The sequence below is a fragment of the Xiphophorus maculatus genome, chromosome 20 (assembly GCF_002775205.1).
Source record: "Xiphophorus maculatus strain JP 163 A chromosome 20, X_maculatus-5.0-male, whole genome shotgun sequence".
Taxonomy (NCBI): Eukaryota; Metazoa; Chordata; class Actinopteri; order Cyprinodontiformes; family Poeciliidae; genus Xiphophorus; species Xiphophorus maculatus.
In genome coordinates, this window is record NC_036462.1 from 10470385 (window position 1) to 10490709 (window position 20325).

General features: G+C 37.9%; 2 protein-coding genes across 3 annotated transcripts; both read right to left on the minus strand.

The window, feature by feature from the left end:
* Positions 1–1476: 1476 nt before the first annotated feature.
* rbm12 (RNA binding motif protein 12) lies at positions 1477–11349 on the minus strand. 2 transcript variants are annotated; one of them, XM_005811821.2, is made up of 3 exons: positions 11244–11349; positions 8365–8427; positions 1477–5359 (listed from the first exon to the last, which is right to left on the minus strand). In XM_005811821.2, the coding sequence occupies exon 3, from the start codon at positions 5329–5331 to the stop codon at positions 2626–2628; it is 2706 nt and encodes a 901-aa protein (XP_005811878.2). In that variant the 5' UTR covers positions 5332–5359; positions 8365–8427; positions 11244–11349; the 3' UTR covers positions 1477–2625. The 2 variants fall into 2 exon arrangements, with proteins under 2 accessions (XP_005811878.2, XP_023209221.1); XM_023353453.1 differs by lacking the exon at positions 8365–8427.
* Positions 11350–12699: 1350 nt separating this feature from the next.
* Positions 12700–19515, minus strand: nfs1 (NFS1, cysteine desulfurase). The gene is made up of 13 exons (XM_005811820.3): positions 19169–19515; positions 18239–18315; positions 17679–17795; positions 17205–17288; positions 16687–16839; positions 15786–15879; positions 15537–15671; positions 15193–15350; positions 15020–15125; positions 14749–14830; positions 14575–14658; positions 14155–14244; positions 12700–14049 (listed from the first exon to the last, which is right to left on the minus strand). Exons 1-13 carry the CDS (start codon positions 19272–19274, stop codon positions 13986–13988), a joined length of 1350 nt encoding a protein of 449 aa, XP_005811877.1. The 5' UTR covers positions 19275–19515; the 3' UTR covers positions 12700–13985.
* Positions 19516–20325: the final 810 nt, after the last annotated feature.

The following is a 20325-nucleotide window of genomic DNA, read 5'->3' on the forward strand; positions in this document are numbered from 1 at the left end:
TTTCCATTAAACCCACTTTTCTGTGCTATAAAACATTTTATTTTGGTTTGATGTAATCTCATTTTAAATAATGTTTTTATTAACAGCAAGAAAATCACAACTAACACAAACGCAGGAAAAAAAAAAAAAAACAGCCTATGTGCAGCCAACAACCAGTAATCAGTTATTCTATTGGCTATTTTTATATTTATAGATTAACTGAATTTTCATTTAGCTTAAGTTTATTTAATGCACTATTAGAAAATGCACTATTGCACTTATGCACTATTAGTGCATAAGAAAAATGAAAATAAATAAATTTCTCTTTTACATGAGAAAAACATTTTGCCCAACATGCAATATATAAATCCATTTGCATACACTTGATAAATTGTGGCAAGGTGTGCAACAGTATCTAAGAAAATTCCAACATGTGAAAAGCTCAGCCCTTTCTACTTAACATCATTACAATGTTGGGCTATTTTTTTGTTTGTTTTACAAAATGGTAAAGCTAAAACTATGCCATTTCAGAAGTTCTGGGTAAAATATTTAAAGACAAAGGTGTTTAATCTTAAATGTATATATTTTTGTACTATTTTGGCTTACTGTTATGAAGGTGCTGTTCTTTCAGCAAATGGGATGTTTTAGAGGCTGTATCTTAATTATTCGATTAGTAAATTGACAATTATAGCAATTGATTAATCACAATAAACTCAATTAATCTTCAGCCCTATATGCCAGTGGTATTTAGTTTGTCCTTTAGCGGTGATTTCTTGCGTTTTAGATCTCTGCCTGATTCAACATACCTGTATGAAACGTAGGTCCATTACCAGGCTTCTGCAGAACCTGAGGACATACTAAAAGGGCAGTCCAAGCATTTGAGCTGTGCTGGAGCAGGAACACATTTAAAGTATGCAGGATATGGCCCACAAGTTTATGTTATGCACCCCTGCTCTATACCAATGGCCCCCATTGTCAACAGATTTTGAAGCAATACACCACCTGTTGGAATGTGGTGAACAGCAGATTTGTGCTATGGATGTGCAGCCAAAAAGAACAAAGACGATGCTGAACCCGTGACCTTAAGGACAAACTCATTGCAAACTAGTGCAGGGGAACCTAATAAAGTGTCCAACAAATGTAAGGTTTAGTATAGTACTCCTTCAATTGCACAGATATAAACTGTGCTATTTAACTTTCTGTACTTTCAGATGTCAACTATAATGCAGTATAGCTGTGAAGTATTTAAAGCAACAGGTGAAAAGTAAAGCCAAAGGACAAGAAGCATCTATTGGATAAGCTTACTGAATCAAGGTTTACATCCAGGGTAGGAGGTGCAAGTATTTTGAATGGAGGAACACAATACTAAGCTATAAAAACAAAGACTTAAAATGGTAAAAATATTGAATTGTGTTAAGTATTTCAAGACAGACAAGTATAAGCTAAATCAAGTTCCCATAATCAGAAAGTGAAGAGCAGACAGTTGGAAGAGATCACTGCAGGTGAAGAATGTCCATTTATTAGCCAAAGCAAAGGAGACTCCACATCAGGTATGGTAATACGATCATACAAATTTGTTCACAGCAATATCAGAAACAAATAGGAGCTTTAAGGTGGAAACATCAGAATCATGATAGAACTTACAAGCAACATAATTCTAAGAAACTAAAAACACTACAGACTTCATCTCAGCACTCTACAGTCCAAACACCTACAAAACATTTTCTGCAAAAATGGGATTGGGGGTATTCAGGGAAGCATAATTCAAAAAATGCATTATCATAAATGTGACAGAAAAAAAAATTAGCAGCTCTGTTAAAAAAGAAAAACACAACTCCACTGTCTTGCCATCCCACATCCTCTATGTGGTAACACTGACCAATTCATCAGTTTTAATCAGCATTATTTTTATAAACAATAGGGGATGTAAGCATAATCACCATTGCAACAGATCAGACATTTGATCGCAGCAAAAAAGCTTCTCATAATTTCAAAGTTTAAACATGATTATGAGTTCAACGCAGCGGCAGATTTCAACAAAGCAACATAGGATGTAAAGATTTGAATGCAGCGACAGTGCATGTAAATTTTTTACCATATCAAAAAAACAAACATTTTATCACAGCATCATACTGTGGTTGTTCAACTTACCAAGCAACAGAGCATGTATATTTCAAACCACAGCAGCAGAGCATTAAGCACATACAGCAACAATGTTTGACACTTTACAATAAGGTTATCATAGCAAAGAAAGACAGATGACTGTAGACAACATGACGAGAAAAAAAAAAGCTACACTCTCAGTGAAAATAATATGGAAGGACCAAAATCCTGCCAATATCATTATAACCATCATATTCGCAACCATTGTGGGTTTGTAGAAGCAAAGTCAGTGGAGCAAATGCAGAAAAATAACCAAAAAAATATATGGATTACAGTCCTTTATGGACAGCCTGCAAATGGCAGGGCTTACCTGTAGGTATCTACACAAAGGAGGAGTTTTGATAATGACAGTCACTGAGCTGAAGGTCTCAACAAGGTTCTTGACAATTGGCTTATTTCAGAATCAATCATGGTTGTGGTTTAGTCAGAGTTGTTGATCCAGACGAATGTAAAATCTTATTTACAGTCATTTATTAATAATATTTAAACCAGGTTTATTTTAACTTTACGTGCTCCAATAGGTCTGTCATTAAGTTCCATTACTGCAGCAGTAGCCTCATCTTGGCTCTGGAAAGCCACCATTGCTTCACCATTTGGCATGCCTTTATCATTGAACTGTAAGCAGACTGAGCCTGGTACTACCTGGTAACCATAGAAAAAGTCCATTATCTCATCCACAGTTACAGTAAATGGCATGTTCTGAAGCTTTACGATTGTTGGACCAGCAGCACTACGCTGATTGTTGGGGTTGTTGGATCCTCCAGGGGCTGAAGGGTTCCGGAGGGCTTCGTTCCCAGGAGTAAACACTTGCTGTCCACCTGCTGCTCCACCACTTGGAAGTCCCTGGTTATTGGTGGTGGTGTTAGGCCCTCCACCCCGGTTCTGTCCTCCTCCACCTCCCTTTCTATTGGCATTGTCAAAAGGTACTAGGCCTCGAAGCCCATCCTGGCCAAAAGGAGCACCTCCGGTAGCTCCAGGGCGAAAACCAGGTGGCTCCAAGATAGGAGTGCCAGGTATTCCTGGAACCAGAGGAGGAGCGACACCTAGATTTACTTCCCCTAACCCTGCTGCCAAAGGAGGCATGGGAGGAGGACCTGCAAGCCCGTTACCTGGGGCAGAGAATGGCATAACAAACGGGTTACTGTTGAGGTTGCCCATCGTGTTTCTAAGAAAGGTAAATTCATCACCACTCATGGCTGCAAAAGGATTAATCTGGGGCTGCTGGGGATTAGGTGGTGCCTGCTGGTGCTGGTTTTGGTTCTGATGGCTTTGGTTGCGTTGACCTCGCTTGTTTTGAGGTGGAGGATTTCTCTCAATCTCCTTCATTTGTTCAAAGGTCACCAGATGGACAAAGGCATCACGGCCATTGAGTTTTTGGCGGTGTAGCCTTTCAGTTTTGCGAGCATCCTCCTCAGTTCTCAGCTGTAGGATGGCCTGCCCCAAACCATTGCCATTACTATCTGTCAGGACTTTCAGCGTTTCCTCATATATGCCTATACCATCAAAAAAGGCACGGACATCCTTCTTGGAAATGTTGTAGGGAATGTTGCTAATGTGTACACAATTCCTTGGTGTTTTCATGCCATCTGGGTTCTTGCCATCACCTTGTCCTGCTTCTCGTTTGCGGATAGCGTCAATCTTTTCTAGCATTCCTTTTCGGCTGATTGGATGGACCTGGATAAAGCGGGAGCCCATGTATTGCATGTGAGCTCCAAGCCCAGTCTTGTAGTCCTGTTCTGACTTAAATTCAAGGAAGCCCTCCCCTGTAGCCCGCCCATTTGGGCCATAAGAAATAAAGACACTATCTTCTACAATAGCCAAATTGTTGAAAAACTCCTTAATTTGTCTCTTGTTGGCCTCATAAGGCAGACCTTTCAGATAGACACAAAACTCCTGCCTGTGAGGAGATCGTGACCTCTCTCGTTGATCTCTGCCTCCAGGACCAATATTGATGCGACGGTTCTGATGATCATGGGGCTCATTATGTAATTTACTAATATTATGAGACACATGGCTCATCCTGCTGTCACTGAGGCTGGCCCACTGATGCTCAGAGCCCGGACTGATGTCTATGAATCTTTGGCCCATCATGCCACCACCTCGCTTCAAAGCTTCAAAACTATCCTGGGGCAAGAAGAATTTGACAAATGCCCTTCCATTTGGTCGACCCTGCCCATCCCTCTGTAGGCGAACCCCTTCTACTCCAAGACCTCGAAAGAAGTCCCTGACTTCCATCTCCGAGCAGGAGAATGGGAGATTTTGGAGGAGAACATACAATTCATCAGGGTTTGATCCCCCTGCTCCAGTGGCAACAACTGCTGCAGCTTTCATATGAGCTTGAAGGCCAAGTGAGGCCAATGGAGAAAGAGGATTGAACAACATGGGATTAGGGGTTCCAAGAGGCAGACCTGAGCCTAGTCCTGCTGGGGGAGGTAAAGAGGGGTTGAAGGGAGGTAGAGAGGGCATATGAGGAAGGTGGGCTATAGGTGGCACTGGGGGACCTTGGGATAAAGGTGTAACAGAAGGAACGGGCGGAAGGGTGGACACTGGAGGAGGAACTGAAATAGTGGGCAGCGTGGGCATTGGGGGCATGGAGGGCATGTTGGCAAGAACAGAGATGGGTGGAGGACCAGCATTGAGTGATGATAGAGCTGTGGAAATTGTGGGAGTTGAACTATAGTTATTGGGGAAGCTTGGTACCACATTGGCCATGGTTGCTGATGCTTTGTTAGTTGGTTGGTCTTGTGATGAGCTTACAGCAGTCACTGAAGCCGGGGTGTTTGTAAAACCCTGATTCCCATGGCTACTAGATCTCCCTCCTGCCCCACTTTGCACCGTGGGTATGGAGGCTGTCGGTGCTTGACGGTTTGCATTTCCAGGTGTGGGTGCCGTTATCTCTACTGGCCCTGCTCCAGCTTCAAATCTACGGCGGCTAAGTTCAATCATGTTCTGCATTTCTGTCTTGCTACTGAGTAACAGTGACACTTTAGAGCCTTTAATGGACCCGCCTGTACGCATCATCCCTAGTCGAGCATCCTCATCTGTGGCGAACACAATGAAGGCTTCACCATGTTCCCCACCCACGATGTGAACTCCCCCATCAGGAATGGTTAGGCCGGAGAAGAAGTGTCTGATGTCCATGGTCCCAGCCACTATGGGCAGACCCTGCAGCCTGATGACTACAGCCATATTGACTGTTTAACAACAGCCCTACAACCTGGGGAGAAAGCAATACTACCATCAGATGAAAAACAGAGGGAAGCAGAGAAGTTTCTAAATGTTTCAGACTTCAAACTATGCAGGCAAGTAACATTAAATTTTTGATAATGTAGAAACCATTTTTTTTTCAAACTTTGCAAAGTTATTTTGGCCTCTCATATTGGAAACCAGAGGTGTTTTGAACTTAAAAAAAAAACGCATCACTTTGAAAAAATCTTTAAAAATGAAAAAAACTAAAAGGCCAACCTCTCGCAAGTTTGGTAATCTTGATTCAGAAAAAAAACAATCAAATTAAGAAGCAAATTAGATTTTTTTTTTTTCTCTTTAAAACAAATGGAGGCTATGAGCATGAAAAAAGAAACTCAAAAAAGCCAATATTCAAAAGACTCTGATTTCACACTGTAGTTTTATGCCAACAAATAACTGAATCAAATCAATAATTTAAAAGCTAAAAATAAAGTCCAAAATGTTGCCATGTTTAGAATTGTTTCAGGGGCTAGACACTAAGACAAAAAGGCCAAATACCCGTGATCAATTGATATTAAGCAAACAGGTATACAAGCCATTTCATACAATACAAATCATCTTAAGACAGTTTGGATAATAAGTACCTTCTGTTTAATCCAGCAAATGTGTTTAGCTTGTAGAAAACCTAAAGCACACAAATTAACAATCTGATGTCAAATTACCCTGATGCTTACACTACAAAAATAAAGTAACTCAAAGTGATATGAGGCATAAACAGATTACTTTTTGGTGACAATGGGGGAAAAAACCTATAGTACTATTTTACTCAAGCGTTTCATGGGTCATCGAATAATGACAAACTTATTTTCAAAGTAAGATTTTCTCATTTAATCACAATTTCATTAACAGAAGGATATAGTCACACTTTGCTAATAAACACACATTTTTACACCTCAAGTACTAAAGTTAAACTGAAGCTGGATCAATTTCTTGGACACCTTTAAAAAAAAACTTATTTTCAACATTGTAAAGCAACCATTCAGCTCCATAAAACACTTTTTAAAAAGTCTTCTTATCTTAGTCCATTTAGGATGCATTGACACAAGCCCAGTTTGGTCAGCTCTAATCAAACTGTAGTACATTTGCTTAGAAAGTCTGGTTCATTTTGGGGGAGGTGAATGCACAATTGAATTCTGAGTGAACTATGGCTGGCCTAAAAACGTAGATCTCAGTTTTGTTGACGTGAACAGGCACAGTTCAAATACGATTGCCAAGCGGACTGGAGACCACTCCAAAAGCAGGAAGCACACTGTGGTGCAAGGCATTCTGAGTAAATACAACCAAAACAAATGCACAAATCTAGAGTAGCAGAAGAAATTGCTCGGGACCTTTTATCAAAGACAAGACAAATACTACATCCACTAAAATTTGACACCGTTACATTTTTATTTACATTTGGTGAAGAAGGAAGTTGTGCTCAGTATCTTCTTCAGAGGTTTTTGTGCAGTTTCCTTCAGTGATTATTTGTGCAGCGTCACCACAGGCTAGGGGGGAACAGGTTTTTCAAAGGGTTTGGTTCGTTTGACACAATGCAGTGTGAAATCGAACTGCACCAGATGAAAATGTAACAAGTATTGTGATTTCGGACCCCAACTGAACTGAGTCTACCGGACAGTTGTGAAAATAAATTAAAATAACAATCTGGCCTACTGTTGGTTCTTGACCTTTTTTAAAAAGTCTTGAGTGGGGCTGGGCAATAACTCAAAAACATTAATTTCAAGTGAGCTATTCAAATGGCTCTAAATATTTACCCTTCTGCATACAAGTCACTGGAAGCATACGCTCCTGAAGGTACCATTCACATGTTTCTCTACCAGCTCATCTGGAAAACCAAGTGTGTCTGTTTCAGGTGAGAAGAGGCATCATGGCCAAATACTGTACTGTATATTGAGATTTAACCCAATTACATTGAGATATCATTTTTGAGGTCAAATTGCCCAGTCCTACTTTTAAGTCCAGAACAGATAGCTGCTTCCAGATTGTAAACCTGCTACAAAACCAGTGTATAGAGAACTAAGTCATCTGAAAAGGAGAACACATCTGTACTAGAGATGTACCGAGAATCAGCTAGTGACCAAAATGAAACATTGACTAATCCAAAACTTAAAAGTCCATTCTTTTTCCAATCTATAAAATCTTCATATTGATGAACTAGCAGATTTTGAGAACCACACTTGGTGTGCGAGATGTTACTGCAAGATTCCAAGTTAACCATTTACAGTATCAATGAGATGTTCCGAAATTAAGTCAGAAGCACAAAAGCAAATTTAAAAGAACAATGTACTCTGTATGCATTCATATTGGCTGTTCAGTCAGAGTGCTACAACAGACAGCTCCTATTGTGCATTTTGCTCAACATTTCTTTTTTTGCTGTTTGATTTGGTACTTAACCTTTTTGGGTAGGAGAAACAGCCCTCTGCCATAAGATACCAATTTGTAACCACCTTGGAAAACTTTTAGTTTAACTAGCAAAAGGTGGAACACAGTCTTGAGCCAAATTCAACAGATACCAGGAAGGCGTAGCTTAATAGTCATTCTAGCAGAACTGATTACCAATATAACATTCAAGACATCTTAAAAGACCAACTACATAATATTGTCTGTATCTTTTTTTAAATAGTATGTTTTTTAAATTAACTCCTCTTACAGACATGGTGTGATGCTACCTCTGCTTCTGATAAATAATGACTAACTGAACTCAAGAAAAGTGTGCTAAAAATCTTTTTATTGCTGATAATTAGAGTTCATACAACAAAGCAAAGCAAGCTAAGATAAATTGGTTTATCAAAGTTTTAAACATTTTTGATGTTTCTGAACCCTACTACTGACTTCAGTTAAAAAAAAAACTCTTAACTGTCTCTTCTTAAGAGAAAGTTTTTGGGGTTTTTTTTACCTTGTAATGCAGAGAAATCGGCTTTGTTTGCTCAAACTAGTCAAATGTGGTGCAAAAATAAATCTCATGCAGTTCAAACTCACCAATGCAACTAAGCAGTGTGTATACTTTCACTGAGTTACAGGATTTCTGCAGGACACTGAAACCTGGTGAAAGGGTCAGAGAAACAAACATTCCTGTTCAAAACATTGTTCATACAGCAAAATGACATGAAGGGCAAAAAAGTGAAAGGTGTGTTTCTGTAACTTGCAAAATGTATTTTATAATTTAATCAGTGTCAACAGCTAACTCTGTATCAGACTCAAAATGTGAAAAATACCATATTAATGTATGATTGCCTAAAAGTTTTAACTGAACAAACATACTAAGATTTATCAAAACTGAACTTTGAGAATCAACTAATGACACAAGCCTCCCAACCTGAAAGAACTAAAACACTTGTAAAGGATGAAATAATCACAGCAACAAACAAAGTTACCCCAGAAATCCAAAGGACTCAGCCAAGTTCTGATGAAACCAGATCTCAACACCAAAAAATCCCCTGGAGTTATCTCACAATTAGGCACTCAGCAAAATCTTACAGATATGCATATTCATACATCTGAGTCAGCAAACAGCACTTTAGCTCCTCCTTGTACAACACATCAGAATGACCATCTTAATCAGCAAACATTATGATATCAACCAAACATTAATATTATGACAGCAGGAGAAACTCTGTAGACAACAGAAGCATTATCGTTAATTTTTAAAAAGAAATCTTAGGAACATTTATTGAGAGCAGCATTAGCATCATGCCAACCAGAGCAATATAAGCATCATATAAACCACAGCAACGTTCACAACTGATTATCAGCAAAGAACAAAAGATAGCAGCTGATGAACAGAAAAACAGTGGAAAAGAGCAGAGCAATATGGCAGCTAAGACCAATAAAACACGCAGAGCAACAGAAGATGGAGTAAACTTGCCACTTGTAAGATCCTCTGCATTGCCATTCAAGATTGAGGGGCCACTGCCCTCCGTAATTCAAGCAAAGCTAAAATTGTTGAAAATACAAAATGACTTCATTCCTGCAGTGTACTACACAACATGATGCTCAACATCATCATCCCCAGAGAACCAAGCGCTACACTGCAGATTACACAAAAGACAACAGAGGTGAAGAACAATTCTTTGAATGCTTTGAAAAGTAATCTTCATTGAAGTTGTAATGATCCTCTCACATTGGTGTCAATGTACCTAAACAGGCAGCATAAAGAGGAGAAATAAGACCAAAGTACAGTAGAAACCAGGAGAAGAAACCATCCAACCAACCCTGGATACTCAAGGAATAGCGATGCAAAATGAAGCTGGAAAGATTCAGAAAACCACTTCCTGCAAAAAGAAGAAAAAAATGCAGATTTTTATTTTTAAACAGCAAATTCAGAATCAGAGAACAAAACAAACAATACTCCCCATGTTTTTTAAAGTAACTAAATCATTAGGAGGGACATGCCAACGCAACATGGAGACCAAATCTCTGACAAAACAATAAGACAGCATCAAAAAAATCTGAGGTCAAATCAACATGCCTTTTCCAACCTCTTGCTATTATTGCAGTCACTGATCATTTCTGACTCTGCTTGTACAAAGCTCCACTGGCATCCACATTCTGAACAGGATTTCATAAAAATAATTGTTATATTTAATAATCTTCAGTAATTCAGTCCCTTTACACACAAAACTGAAATCATGCATACAAGATATAAAGCCATTCAGAACCTGCATTATGTTCTCCAACAAGAGTACTTTCAAGTAAACATTAATCATCAAACACACCACAAATGAGCAAAAAGAAAGCAGAACCACAAGGGCCACTTTTTTCAGCTAAAGTATCATCATGCTCAAAATGCAAGTGTGTCAAATGTGTTATTTTACTGTAAAATAACAAACTGTATTTTTTGCACTGCATTGAGCATTTGCCCTGCTTTAGAAAAAAACTATATTAATGAGAAGCAATATATGCACTTTCAGGGCAAACAGATAAATCTTGTAAATAGAGAGAAATAAACCAGTATCTATTAAACTGCGATTTAGGATCTCACGTTTTCACAGAATTCAATGGAAATGGGGGAACATACATTATCCCAGAATTCAAGCTTTTAAAACAATAACTTCAGCTACACACACAGTCTTAGTTTAGAAGCCCTATGCTAATTTGTTTCGAAAATGTTGCCAACACCCCTATATAATCTACATGTACATATACGACATGAAATAAATTACTTTAGAGAATTGGTCTAAGTTCAAGTAATGAATTAAGTCAAGACATGCCATTATCATTGCTCCATCCATTTTCTGTACACCCTTGTCCCTTAGAGGGATCGGGAGGGGTTGGTGCCCATCTCCAGCTAACGTTCCGGGCGAGAGGCGGGGTACAAACTGGACAGGTCGCCAGTCTGTCGCAGTATCACTGCTCCAGTTTACCTTTTATTTTAATCAAACTGGATTCTTGAATGAAAGTACTTTGGAATAAAATACTTTAAAAATATTTTGTTTGCGTTTACAGCTTCCTGTATGCAGCCGTAAACACAATGAATCAAACGTTAATCAGCTAACCTCATTGTGAGCTGTACCGTGAAGAAAATAATGAATTTCGGCTAGCTAGCTAACGGTAAATGGCAACCAAAAAATACGAGATTTCGAGCAAAACCATGCTAAATATTTAGTCAATGCTGTAGAAACTGAGCAAAGCTTCGACACATATCCTCTGCACACATTTTCTAAAACTCGTTATCGACTAATTCCAACCAGCGTGTTTCATTTGTATTAGCATCCATCGAGGCTAACCTCCCATTAGCAGCTATAGCTGCTTGTGAAACCTGTTAATGAGTGTTTTAGAGCTGAAAACCGAGCAGTACGCGGGCTTTCCGAGCCGTCTGGACAGTGTCATTAAGCGGCCTGTCGAATGTGGATTCTTACCGAGGAATTTTGTCAATTTACACACTGACGTTTAAGTCATACACGGGAGTCTTTTCTTCTCTCTGCAGGGTGTTTCTGCACGAAATGTCGGCGCAAACACCGCGATAACAGCAATAATGACGCGAGAGTGTGCAGCCTCCGCCCCCTGCTGGTTGAATCTGGTTAAAGCAAACTCTTCTTAATTTTTATTGGCGGCTGGCAAGAAAAAAGAAGAAAAAAACGTCGGGTAGGCATTACTGCCACCGTAAGTGGAGTGTGGTTCATAAGGATTTCATTTATAATATTTAGATTATAGATATTGATATTAAGGTAAACTCACTTCGTCCAATAAATAAATTCTAATCTATTGAAAAATTTAAAACCATGCCAATTAACTAAAATATTAATTTGTGTCAGAAAATAGTACAATTCATCAGCAAAACTGTTTAATTTATAGACATTTCACTGCACTTTAATCCAGATTGTATGTATTCAGATTCCTTTAACTGTTTTACATTTCAATGCATGTTATTTGTTTTGTATAGAACATAAAAAATATACTCTCTGCAAGGAGAGTGAAGCTTGTTGGAATTTTGGGGAAAAGACTGGGATTTGAGACTGAAGCAAAGGTTCAGCTACAAACAGGAGCCAAAAATACAGTGGAATGATTGAGTGTTAGAGTGGTCTAGTCAAAGCCTACACCCAAACCAATAGAGAATACATCTAAATGTAAATATTGATTTTTCACAAATAATCTCCACCCAAGCTCACTGAGCTTGAGCTGTTTTACAAAGAAGAATGGATAAACATTTAATTCTCTAGATGTGGAAAAACTGGTAGAGACACAATGAAGATTTGCAATTCTTTTAAAAAATGTCCTTGCACTTTGCCTTTACCTTATGTTGGTCTCATCACACAAAAAACCTGAGAAAACACCCTAAAGATAGTGGATATATTGGAGCATAATATGGAATGTGAACATGTATCTCAGCATGGTGTTAGAAAGTGAAATATTTAATTATTTCAAATAAAGAAAAGGATAGGTAAAGATAGGAGAATGTGAATACAGCAATGGATGTTTTTCCTTTTCTTACGTTTTTTTCAATGGTGAACAAAAAAAGTTTTTTCATCTTCTTTAACAAGCTGATTTTTTTTCTTCTTTTGAATCCTTTAATCATAACCTGTGCATTAACCTACGGTGTATGTGTTAAAATATTCAATGTTGTCATTTGATCAATGTCATTTGGTTTTAAAGCTATTAAACAAGTGAGCCGTTGACGATATACTCATTTTTTGGCATATTTTGCAGTTCCACTTCAACTCAAACACTAGCCAGGTGGAAGTGAGGTACTGGTGCTAAAAGCTGAGCTGGTTGGACCTTTTGAGTTAGCCTTTAACTCTTTAACAGAGTTAAATATGAAAGAGTGATATGACCTCCTGTGTAAATAGCATAAAAGAAAACACAAATTGGTAAAAATCTTGATTGCATAAACATAAAGCAGTGATTTTATTGGATACTAACAAGCACTGTGTAGCAACAGAAACTGTGGAGTAATGAAATACAGCAGCTGGAGGAGCCTAGGAATAAAATACATCTCTTAAAGAGATGTTTACATTTGCTTTCCTAGCGTTGATTTGGAAAACAATTTTCTGGATTTCTTTAATCATCTCATATGGATGTTTGTCAAATTTCTGTTTGGAAGTTATTTCATCACAGTTGTTGATTTATTAAGAATTACAGTCTTATGAATGTTCCACATTAACTAATGAAGTGGACATTTTAAATGACAACCAATGACGAAGGTTCAACCTGCTTATTTGGTGGGAAAACTGAATAATCCTTCAGATGGATCATAAAAAAGAGATGAGACAAACTCTTTGTCTCTTGTGTTTAGATTCACACTGTATGTTTTTTGCCCATGAAGTGGACCGTTTCCTATCCATATGCCATTTTCATGTAACACTTACTTTTTCAAAAACAAAAAAAGTTAAAGAGTGCAAACACTCCCATACAAATACCTGCTTTCAGATATAACTGAAATCAACATTTACAAAAATTAATTTCTTTTTATCCCTTTTCAATTTGATCAAGGGCAGCCTCATTAACGCATCACCTTGACAGGAGGCAGCGTCATGTGGTGGGCATGCGTTTCATCCACAGGGTCAGTGAAACTGCTCATAGTTGAAGGCAGATGTTTTTTTTAATATTACATCAATATTATATAAAAAATGTTAACTGATACATACTGAAGCAGCATGACTGCATCTATATATAAAACGGTAGTAGATGCATGTTCACTATAGTACATTAAAATAAATAAGAACAGCTGGCATGACATGCCAGTTTTTCCTTTTGCTTCTATTCATTTTAAATGACGTAATTGATTTTTCCTCTCCTTGCATCTTACTCAAAAATGGCACAAACTACATATTCTGTCCATTGTACTCTATTGTTCTATCCCTTATCATGATTTGTAGGATTCAGCTTACTCAGCTTTCAAGCTGTATCTCAGATCATATAAAGCTGCACATTTTGTGGAAGCCTCCTTGTAGAATACAACTATCAGAGACAGCAGTGTTGTTGCTTAATGTCTCCTAAAAGACCAACATGAGGAACTTGTACAAAAACAGAGAGCTACAGTTACAAACAGACTTCAAGTCAGACAGGAAGTTTGTGCGTGTTTGCTTAGAGGATAAAATAGCTGGACCATCCCAAGAATTTCTTAGGAACCGTAATCGTTATCGGCAAGCAGTGGGTGGGGTCTAGTGCTGCGTCCACTTGATGCTCTTCAGGTCAATGCCTTCCTGAACCATCTCCCAGAGAGGACTGAAAAGAGAGGAGACAGAGGAAGGTTAGGGAAGCCAGAATTATTTAAAAATATGTTACAGTCAACAATAAGACCTAATCAGATGAAAAGTAAGAGTTGGTCACCTCATCTCTCTGAGTCTGCGGACGTGGTGGATGCATTTCTCCGCTGTGTAATCGACTTCTTGTTCTGTGGTGAACCTGCCGATACCAAACCTGCAGCAAAGGGATTCTATTTGATCTTATGATCATAGAGTTTCATTCCAAGACTTCTCACAAGATTAACCAGTGCAATTTATCTGTAAATATGCAGAACTAATTCATTCCAATCCAATCTTATCATCTACAGTTATAAGTCTGGGTCTGTTTATATGACTGGACTATAATAACTCATTCTATACACCAGGATCTGAACAGGACTGGTTTTTATCAGGACTCTTAATAGATTTTTGGTGAATTGACACTAGATAAATAACCCAAATGAAATTAAAATATAGAGGTCCCATAACCAAAAAAACGGAGATCTCCTTTGTCTAGTATTTATACCTGATGGAAGAGTGAGCAAGGTCTTCATCTGCTCCAATGGCTCTGAGAACGTATGATGGCTCCAAAGAAGCTGATGTACATGCACTGCAATCACACAAACACTATTCTCTTTAAAAAAAAAGTAACAACATTATACAGTTTTAAACTCACATTTGTTAAAGGTTGCAGTCTGACCTTCCAGATGACAAAGCAACATCCTTCAGCGCCATCAACAGACTTTCTCCTTCCACATAGGCAAATGAAAGATTAATGCATCCTGCAAACACACACAGTCAGGTTTTTTAGTAAACAAGCTCTAAGTTCAAAACTGTCTTTTATGCTCCTCTTTCAAACTTTCTGAACGGAGGCTTTTAGGTCGAATTTAAGAGCAAAACTTTAAAGTTGGTTTTAAGTTTAGAAAAAAAGACTAACTAGATAAGGTAAGTGAGGATAGCAAAAAAATTACCAGGGTAGCGCTGTTCTGGGTCTCCATTCATGACAACGTCAGGAATCTCAGACATGATTTTCTGGACCAGACGGTTAGCTAGCATGGACACTCTTTGATGATCATACTAAACACATAAGCAAATATTAGGTAATCATCAGGTCTGATCACTCAGTTTTTCTTCCTGATTTTACCTCCATCTCCTTCTGAGATATGCTGCAGGCGGCTCCGAGTCCGACGGCCAGCGGAGTGGGCACCGTCCCAGAGCGAAGACCTCTCTCTTGGCCGCCCCCATTCTGCAGCGGCTCCAAACGAACTCGAGGTCGGCGTTGCACATACAAAGCGCCCACACCTGCAAACAAACACGCACGTTACCAATTTACTCTCTCATAATTCATCAAAACCCATAATGAACAAGAGAAGTAAACAAATATGCAATGGTTTAAGTATATGGGTACAAAAGGGTTTGTTACAGTTATGAAATGGAAGCAGGTTGTTTACATTATTATCTTAACCAACTAATGCTAATTATGCTAACCTTTGGGTCCGTAGATCTTGTGACCACTAATTGACATCAAATCGACCTTCCAGTCAGAGACACTGATAGGAATCTTTCCAACAGCCTGCGCAGCATCAGTGTGCAAGAAGACTCCCTTGGATCGGCAAATCTGACCTGAAAACAGGATGAAGAGTAAACCTTGATCAGACCAATAACATTAGCCAAGCAACGGCAGTTGGCTGATTTACTTTGTGGTAACAAGCATTTATTATATGCTGCCACATCTACCGATTTCCTTGATGGGCTGCTTGACTCCAATTTCATTGTTGACGGTCATCACGGACACCAGTGAGGTTTCCGGACGGATGGAGGCCTCCAGTAACTGCAATGACACACACAGGTTTTATAGTTAGTTCTACAGTCTCTATCAAAATTCCACAAACGCTCTGTTACCAAGAGAAATTCTCGTGATGTAAAAACATGACACTATGAGAAATAATTTAAACACTTTTTAAACTTATACTGTGACATGAATGTGATATAAAAGTTAACTAAAGCAAAGAGATCTGTTAGAAAACTAAAAAAAAAGGTTAATTTACCTTTGCATAAGTTTGTAAACCTTTGAAATTGCTTCTGATTGATTTTTAGCATTCAGTCTTTATTGGAGCAGCCTGACAGCATCTTACTTCTTGACTTCTAAAGATTCTTCAGATCTATCAGAGTGTGATAACATTTACTGTCTTCAGTTTTTGACAAAAATGGTCAGATTTAGTTCTAAAGTTTTTCTAATTTTTCTCTCGAGATGTCATTATTTTTATTGGACCAAAGCTGGCTAGTACATAAGAAAAAAACATAGATAACTTCAAACACAAAGTTGCTTCCTACTTTCTCCCTGCCCTGAGTATGTATTGCCATTTGTATGTGCTGTTATTTGTAAAAAAGCAGTTGGAAATTCCTAGTGGCTGACTCTTCTTCAGGGTCAACCTGGGAAGTTTTAGTCTTTCCTTTTATCTATTTTGGACTATTTTTTCCTTTCAGTTCAATTGCACATGGATATATTTCATATAATATGTCAAAAGTCTTCTCAAAGACTCACATTTTACCAACACTAAATTTTGACATTTAACATGGGTATGCACATTTGAGAGCCACTGTAGACATTGTCAGTGTGAACACTGTTGTAGTGTACCTGCAGGTCCAGAAGTCCATTATTCTGGACAGGCAGGTAGGTGACCTCAAATCCTTCAGCCTCCAAGATCCGACAGGAGTCCAGAACACATTTATGTTCAGTCTGTGTTGTGATCACATGTCGCTTCTTGGCCTGGTAGAACCTGGCCACGCCCTTCAGGGAGGAATACAAAAGATCAACACCGAGTGAGGTGCCGTGTCTTAATTTGTAAAACTTAATTTAATTAAAATTTGCATTTTAATTTGTAAAATGTTTTTTTTATTTTTGCTTGGTTTTGGTGTGCTTTAATTTTATCTCATCATTTTTAAGTTTGACTTATTAATCAATTATTTCCATACTATTCAAGCATTTTGCAACCATAAGAGAACACAACAGAGTACATGCTAATATATGTGCAGCAATTATTTTGTTATAAATTTTTTTTTAATTATTTTTCCTTACTATAAAACAAAACTACATGTCAGAAGTGAGTTCAGGTTGTCTGTGTGTGTAAAAATAATAAAGTAAAAAGACTGGACCTTGATGGCCATGTTGTTGGACTCTGTGGCTCCACTGGTGAAGATGATTTCTCTGGGATCGGCTCCAATAAGATCGGCCACCTGCTGCTCATGGAAAAACACACAAAATCAGTGGCTATTTTCAATATTTTTGTACCACTTTCCACAACATGGTCCCGAGTTTCCTCAGCTTTCCCATTGATTGCATAAATGTATTCCAATTTATTCACATGACAACATGATATAATACTAAAGCAACAGAGGGAAAATCTGCATTTAGCAGAAAGGGTTTGCTAAAAGTAAACCATTTAGAGATGTCATCAGACCTGCAGCCCATCCAGTGGCAGATTTTGATAGGGGCACAAGAATAGTCACAAAAGTACCAAGTTGTACCCCAAATTAATTTTCTGTTGCAGAAGGTAGGGGAGCTCTTATCGAAGTATTTGCATACTACAAGTTGTTTCCTACTTCCTCCCTGAGTGAGAGTCTTTATACCTTTCTGGCAGTCTCCATGGCAGTCTCGCTCTCCCAACCATAGGCATGTGTCCTAGAGTGAGGGTTTCCATAGTAATTCACCTGGAATGGCAACATGGCGTCCAGGACTCGAGGATCCTAAATATACCAAAAATAACTTGTTAAACACACACATAATCCATTAGTTTAGGAAGCTGCATGGTGTGCTGAGCCTGCTTCAAAAATGATCTTAATGAGAGGTTTTAATAGAAGCACAAATCTCTTTCAAATGATAAAACAGTGAATTTGTTCCAAGTAAAGATGGACAGGATTTCCACATGATCAGATAAATCAACTACAAAGAAGAAGTTTAGGAAGTTAAGGTCACACAAAGAAAACCTTACCCAACCTACAATGGGATATGTTAGCTGGAGAAGCTGATTTTTTTAAGAGCTTCTTTGCTCATTAGCACTTTGAAGCTGTTGCCACATGAACAGAAGTCATGACTATTGAGCTTCAAAATACAGAACTAAATTATAAATGCAAATACAAGGCAAAACAACTCATCATAACTTGTTGAATAATTGACAGGAAACAGTTACCATAGGAGTAGTAGCCTGGAAGTCCATGTAGAGGGGCCGCAGCTCATCTTTCTCCAGTTCATGTTTCTTGATCAGCTCTACAGTGAAAAACACAATTCACACATTTTAAACTCACTATAAAAAAGTCCAAGACAATCAGGATATTATACAAGTTCAAGATAATTTCAAAAGGTTCTTACTGAATGCAGTATAGCTATTTGTCATATTTTCTGATCTATCCAAGCTGATTAAATGATTGACCCAAAATCAGGTAATTGTCAGATATTTCAAAATATAAAGATACTCTGAAAACAACAATGGTAGTTTGACTGATGGAAGAATCAGCTGGAGTGCTTAGCCTGGAATCCTGCCTGGCTATGTCATTGATTTATTCATCAACTATCTTTATAAAATTAGGGAATACAAAGTGCCATTTTTTGTTGTTTTAAATTGTACTCATCTTCAGAAATAAAAACTACACGTTAGCAGTATAATAGTTAACATACATTTCTTTCAATTGGGAAAATAAGTTTTTAAGTCAACAAACCAACTAATGCACTAATTGAATTTTATACAAAAGATAATAATTATTATTAGATTGACTTGGTCAATATGTGCAATATAAAATATACTCTGGTTGTAAACCAAACGTGTATGGAAGTACGATACAAGAGACACCATATCATAACTACTTAAAAGCATTAGTGTTATGAAAACTAATGCCCATAAACACAATTCTTTCTATAAGTTGGCCTTTCAGACTCATTTATATACAGCAATGAAATCGAATAGCTGTGTGATTTTTCTGACACAGTGAAATGACATTTAATTAGATCACATGTATTATAAGGTTTCCTGTGCCCCCTAATAAACTGCGTCACTTTGGGATTAGCTTAATGCTAGCTACTTTAATTTAAATAGGTAGGTTAGATTGCTCCTGGTTGTTGATACCTTTTTGCATGGAGCTAACGGCTGTCCGCTCAGGACACAGACGAAAAGGAAGCCACGAGGCCGGCCTCAGCAGCCGGGAGGAGATGGTCTTGCCCGGGGAAAGCATCGGGTCGGTAGACTGACTTCAGCTAAAGCTCTGTCGACCTCCGTCCACACCAACACTAACTTGAACACCGAAAATCTAACGATGTGAGCTTGATCAGAAAGCAAGGTTCCTGTTAGAGAAAGCTGAAGATAAAAAGTCTTCAAAAAAATGTTGCACACGAGTAAAGTTCTGTTTTTATCCGTTAGTCACTCGCTTACATACAGGTTGCAGTAGAACGGGTCAATGTCAATGCAACACATCAACGTTAGCTTCCGGAGCGGACTTTCAAAACAAAAGACAATAACAATTAAACAAAAAAACAACTACAGTAACAAAATGTTCTTTTAGGTAACTCATTGACATTTTGAGTAAATATGTAAATACAGCTGTAACATTTATTTCCTGATTAAGGATAATTAAAATCTAATAATGTATCTATATAGGGAAAATATTACATAACTTTGGTTGTGCAATAAATTACACAACTGAGGTCCATTGTTAAAGAAAGTACATATAAAGGATAAGGTTTTATTTACGCCAAAAATATTTGAACACGTCAACATACAATGGTCCTTAAACATTTGCACAAAAGCTGCTCATCTTTAAGTATCTTGGATGGAATTCATATTAGCAGCAACATGTAACAGCACCTTGTTACAGTAAAAAATGGTTCTCTATTGCTCTAAACCTCTTACACAACAGGATTTCACATTTAAAGTGATACTGCAAACTCCTGACTACTGCACAGTAGTCAGGAGTTTGCTGATTATTATTATGCACACTTCTGGAGCTATGCTGTAGGATAGCTAAAAATTCTTTTCATCCTGCTAGTTTTTCTTTTTTTTTTTTTAACATGATGACAAATCATGTTGCAACAATCTAGTGTCCATCTGAGGCAGGAAACATTTTATTTTTCAGTCTAGGTACTAAGCTAAACAGGTAAATCCAAATGCTGAGAACAATCTTAGGACATTATGAGATTCTCACATGTGATATTAGTGAGTAATATAATACATATAAATATTTAGTACTGTTTATATGTAAACATTTAAAATAATATATATAACATCAT

Excerpts from the sequence above, each read along its gene's own strand:
- rbm12 (XM_023353453.1), bottom strand. The coding sequence starts at position 5,331 with ATGGCTGTAGTCATCAGGCTGCAGGGTCTGCCCATAGTGGCTGGGACC.
- nfs1 (XM_005811820.3), bottom strand. The coding sequence starts at position 19,274 with ATGCTTTCCCCGGGCAAGACCATCTCCTCCCGGCTGCTGAGGCCGGCC. Across the intron at positions 18,316-19,168 it reads CGTTAGCTCCATGCAAAAAG|AGCTGATCAAGAAACATGAA; the intron begins GTATCAACAACC and ends TTTTCACTGTAG. Across the intron at positions 17,289-17,678 it reads CCATGGAGACTGCCAGAAAG|CAGGTGGCCGATCTTATTGG; the intron begins GTATAAAGACTC and ends TTCCATGAGCAG.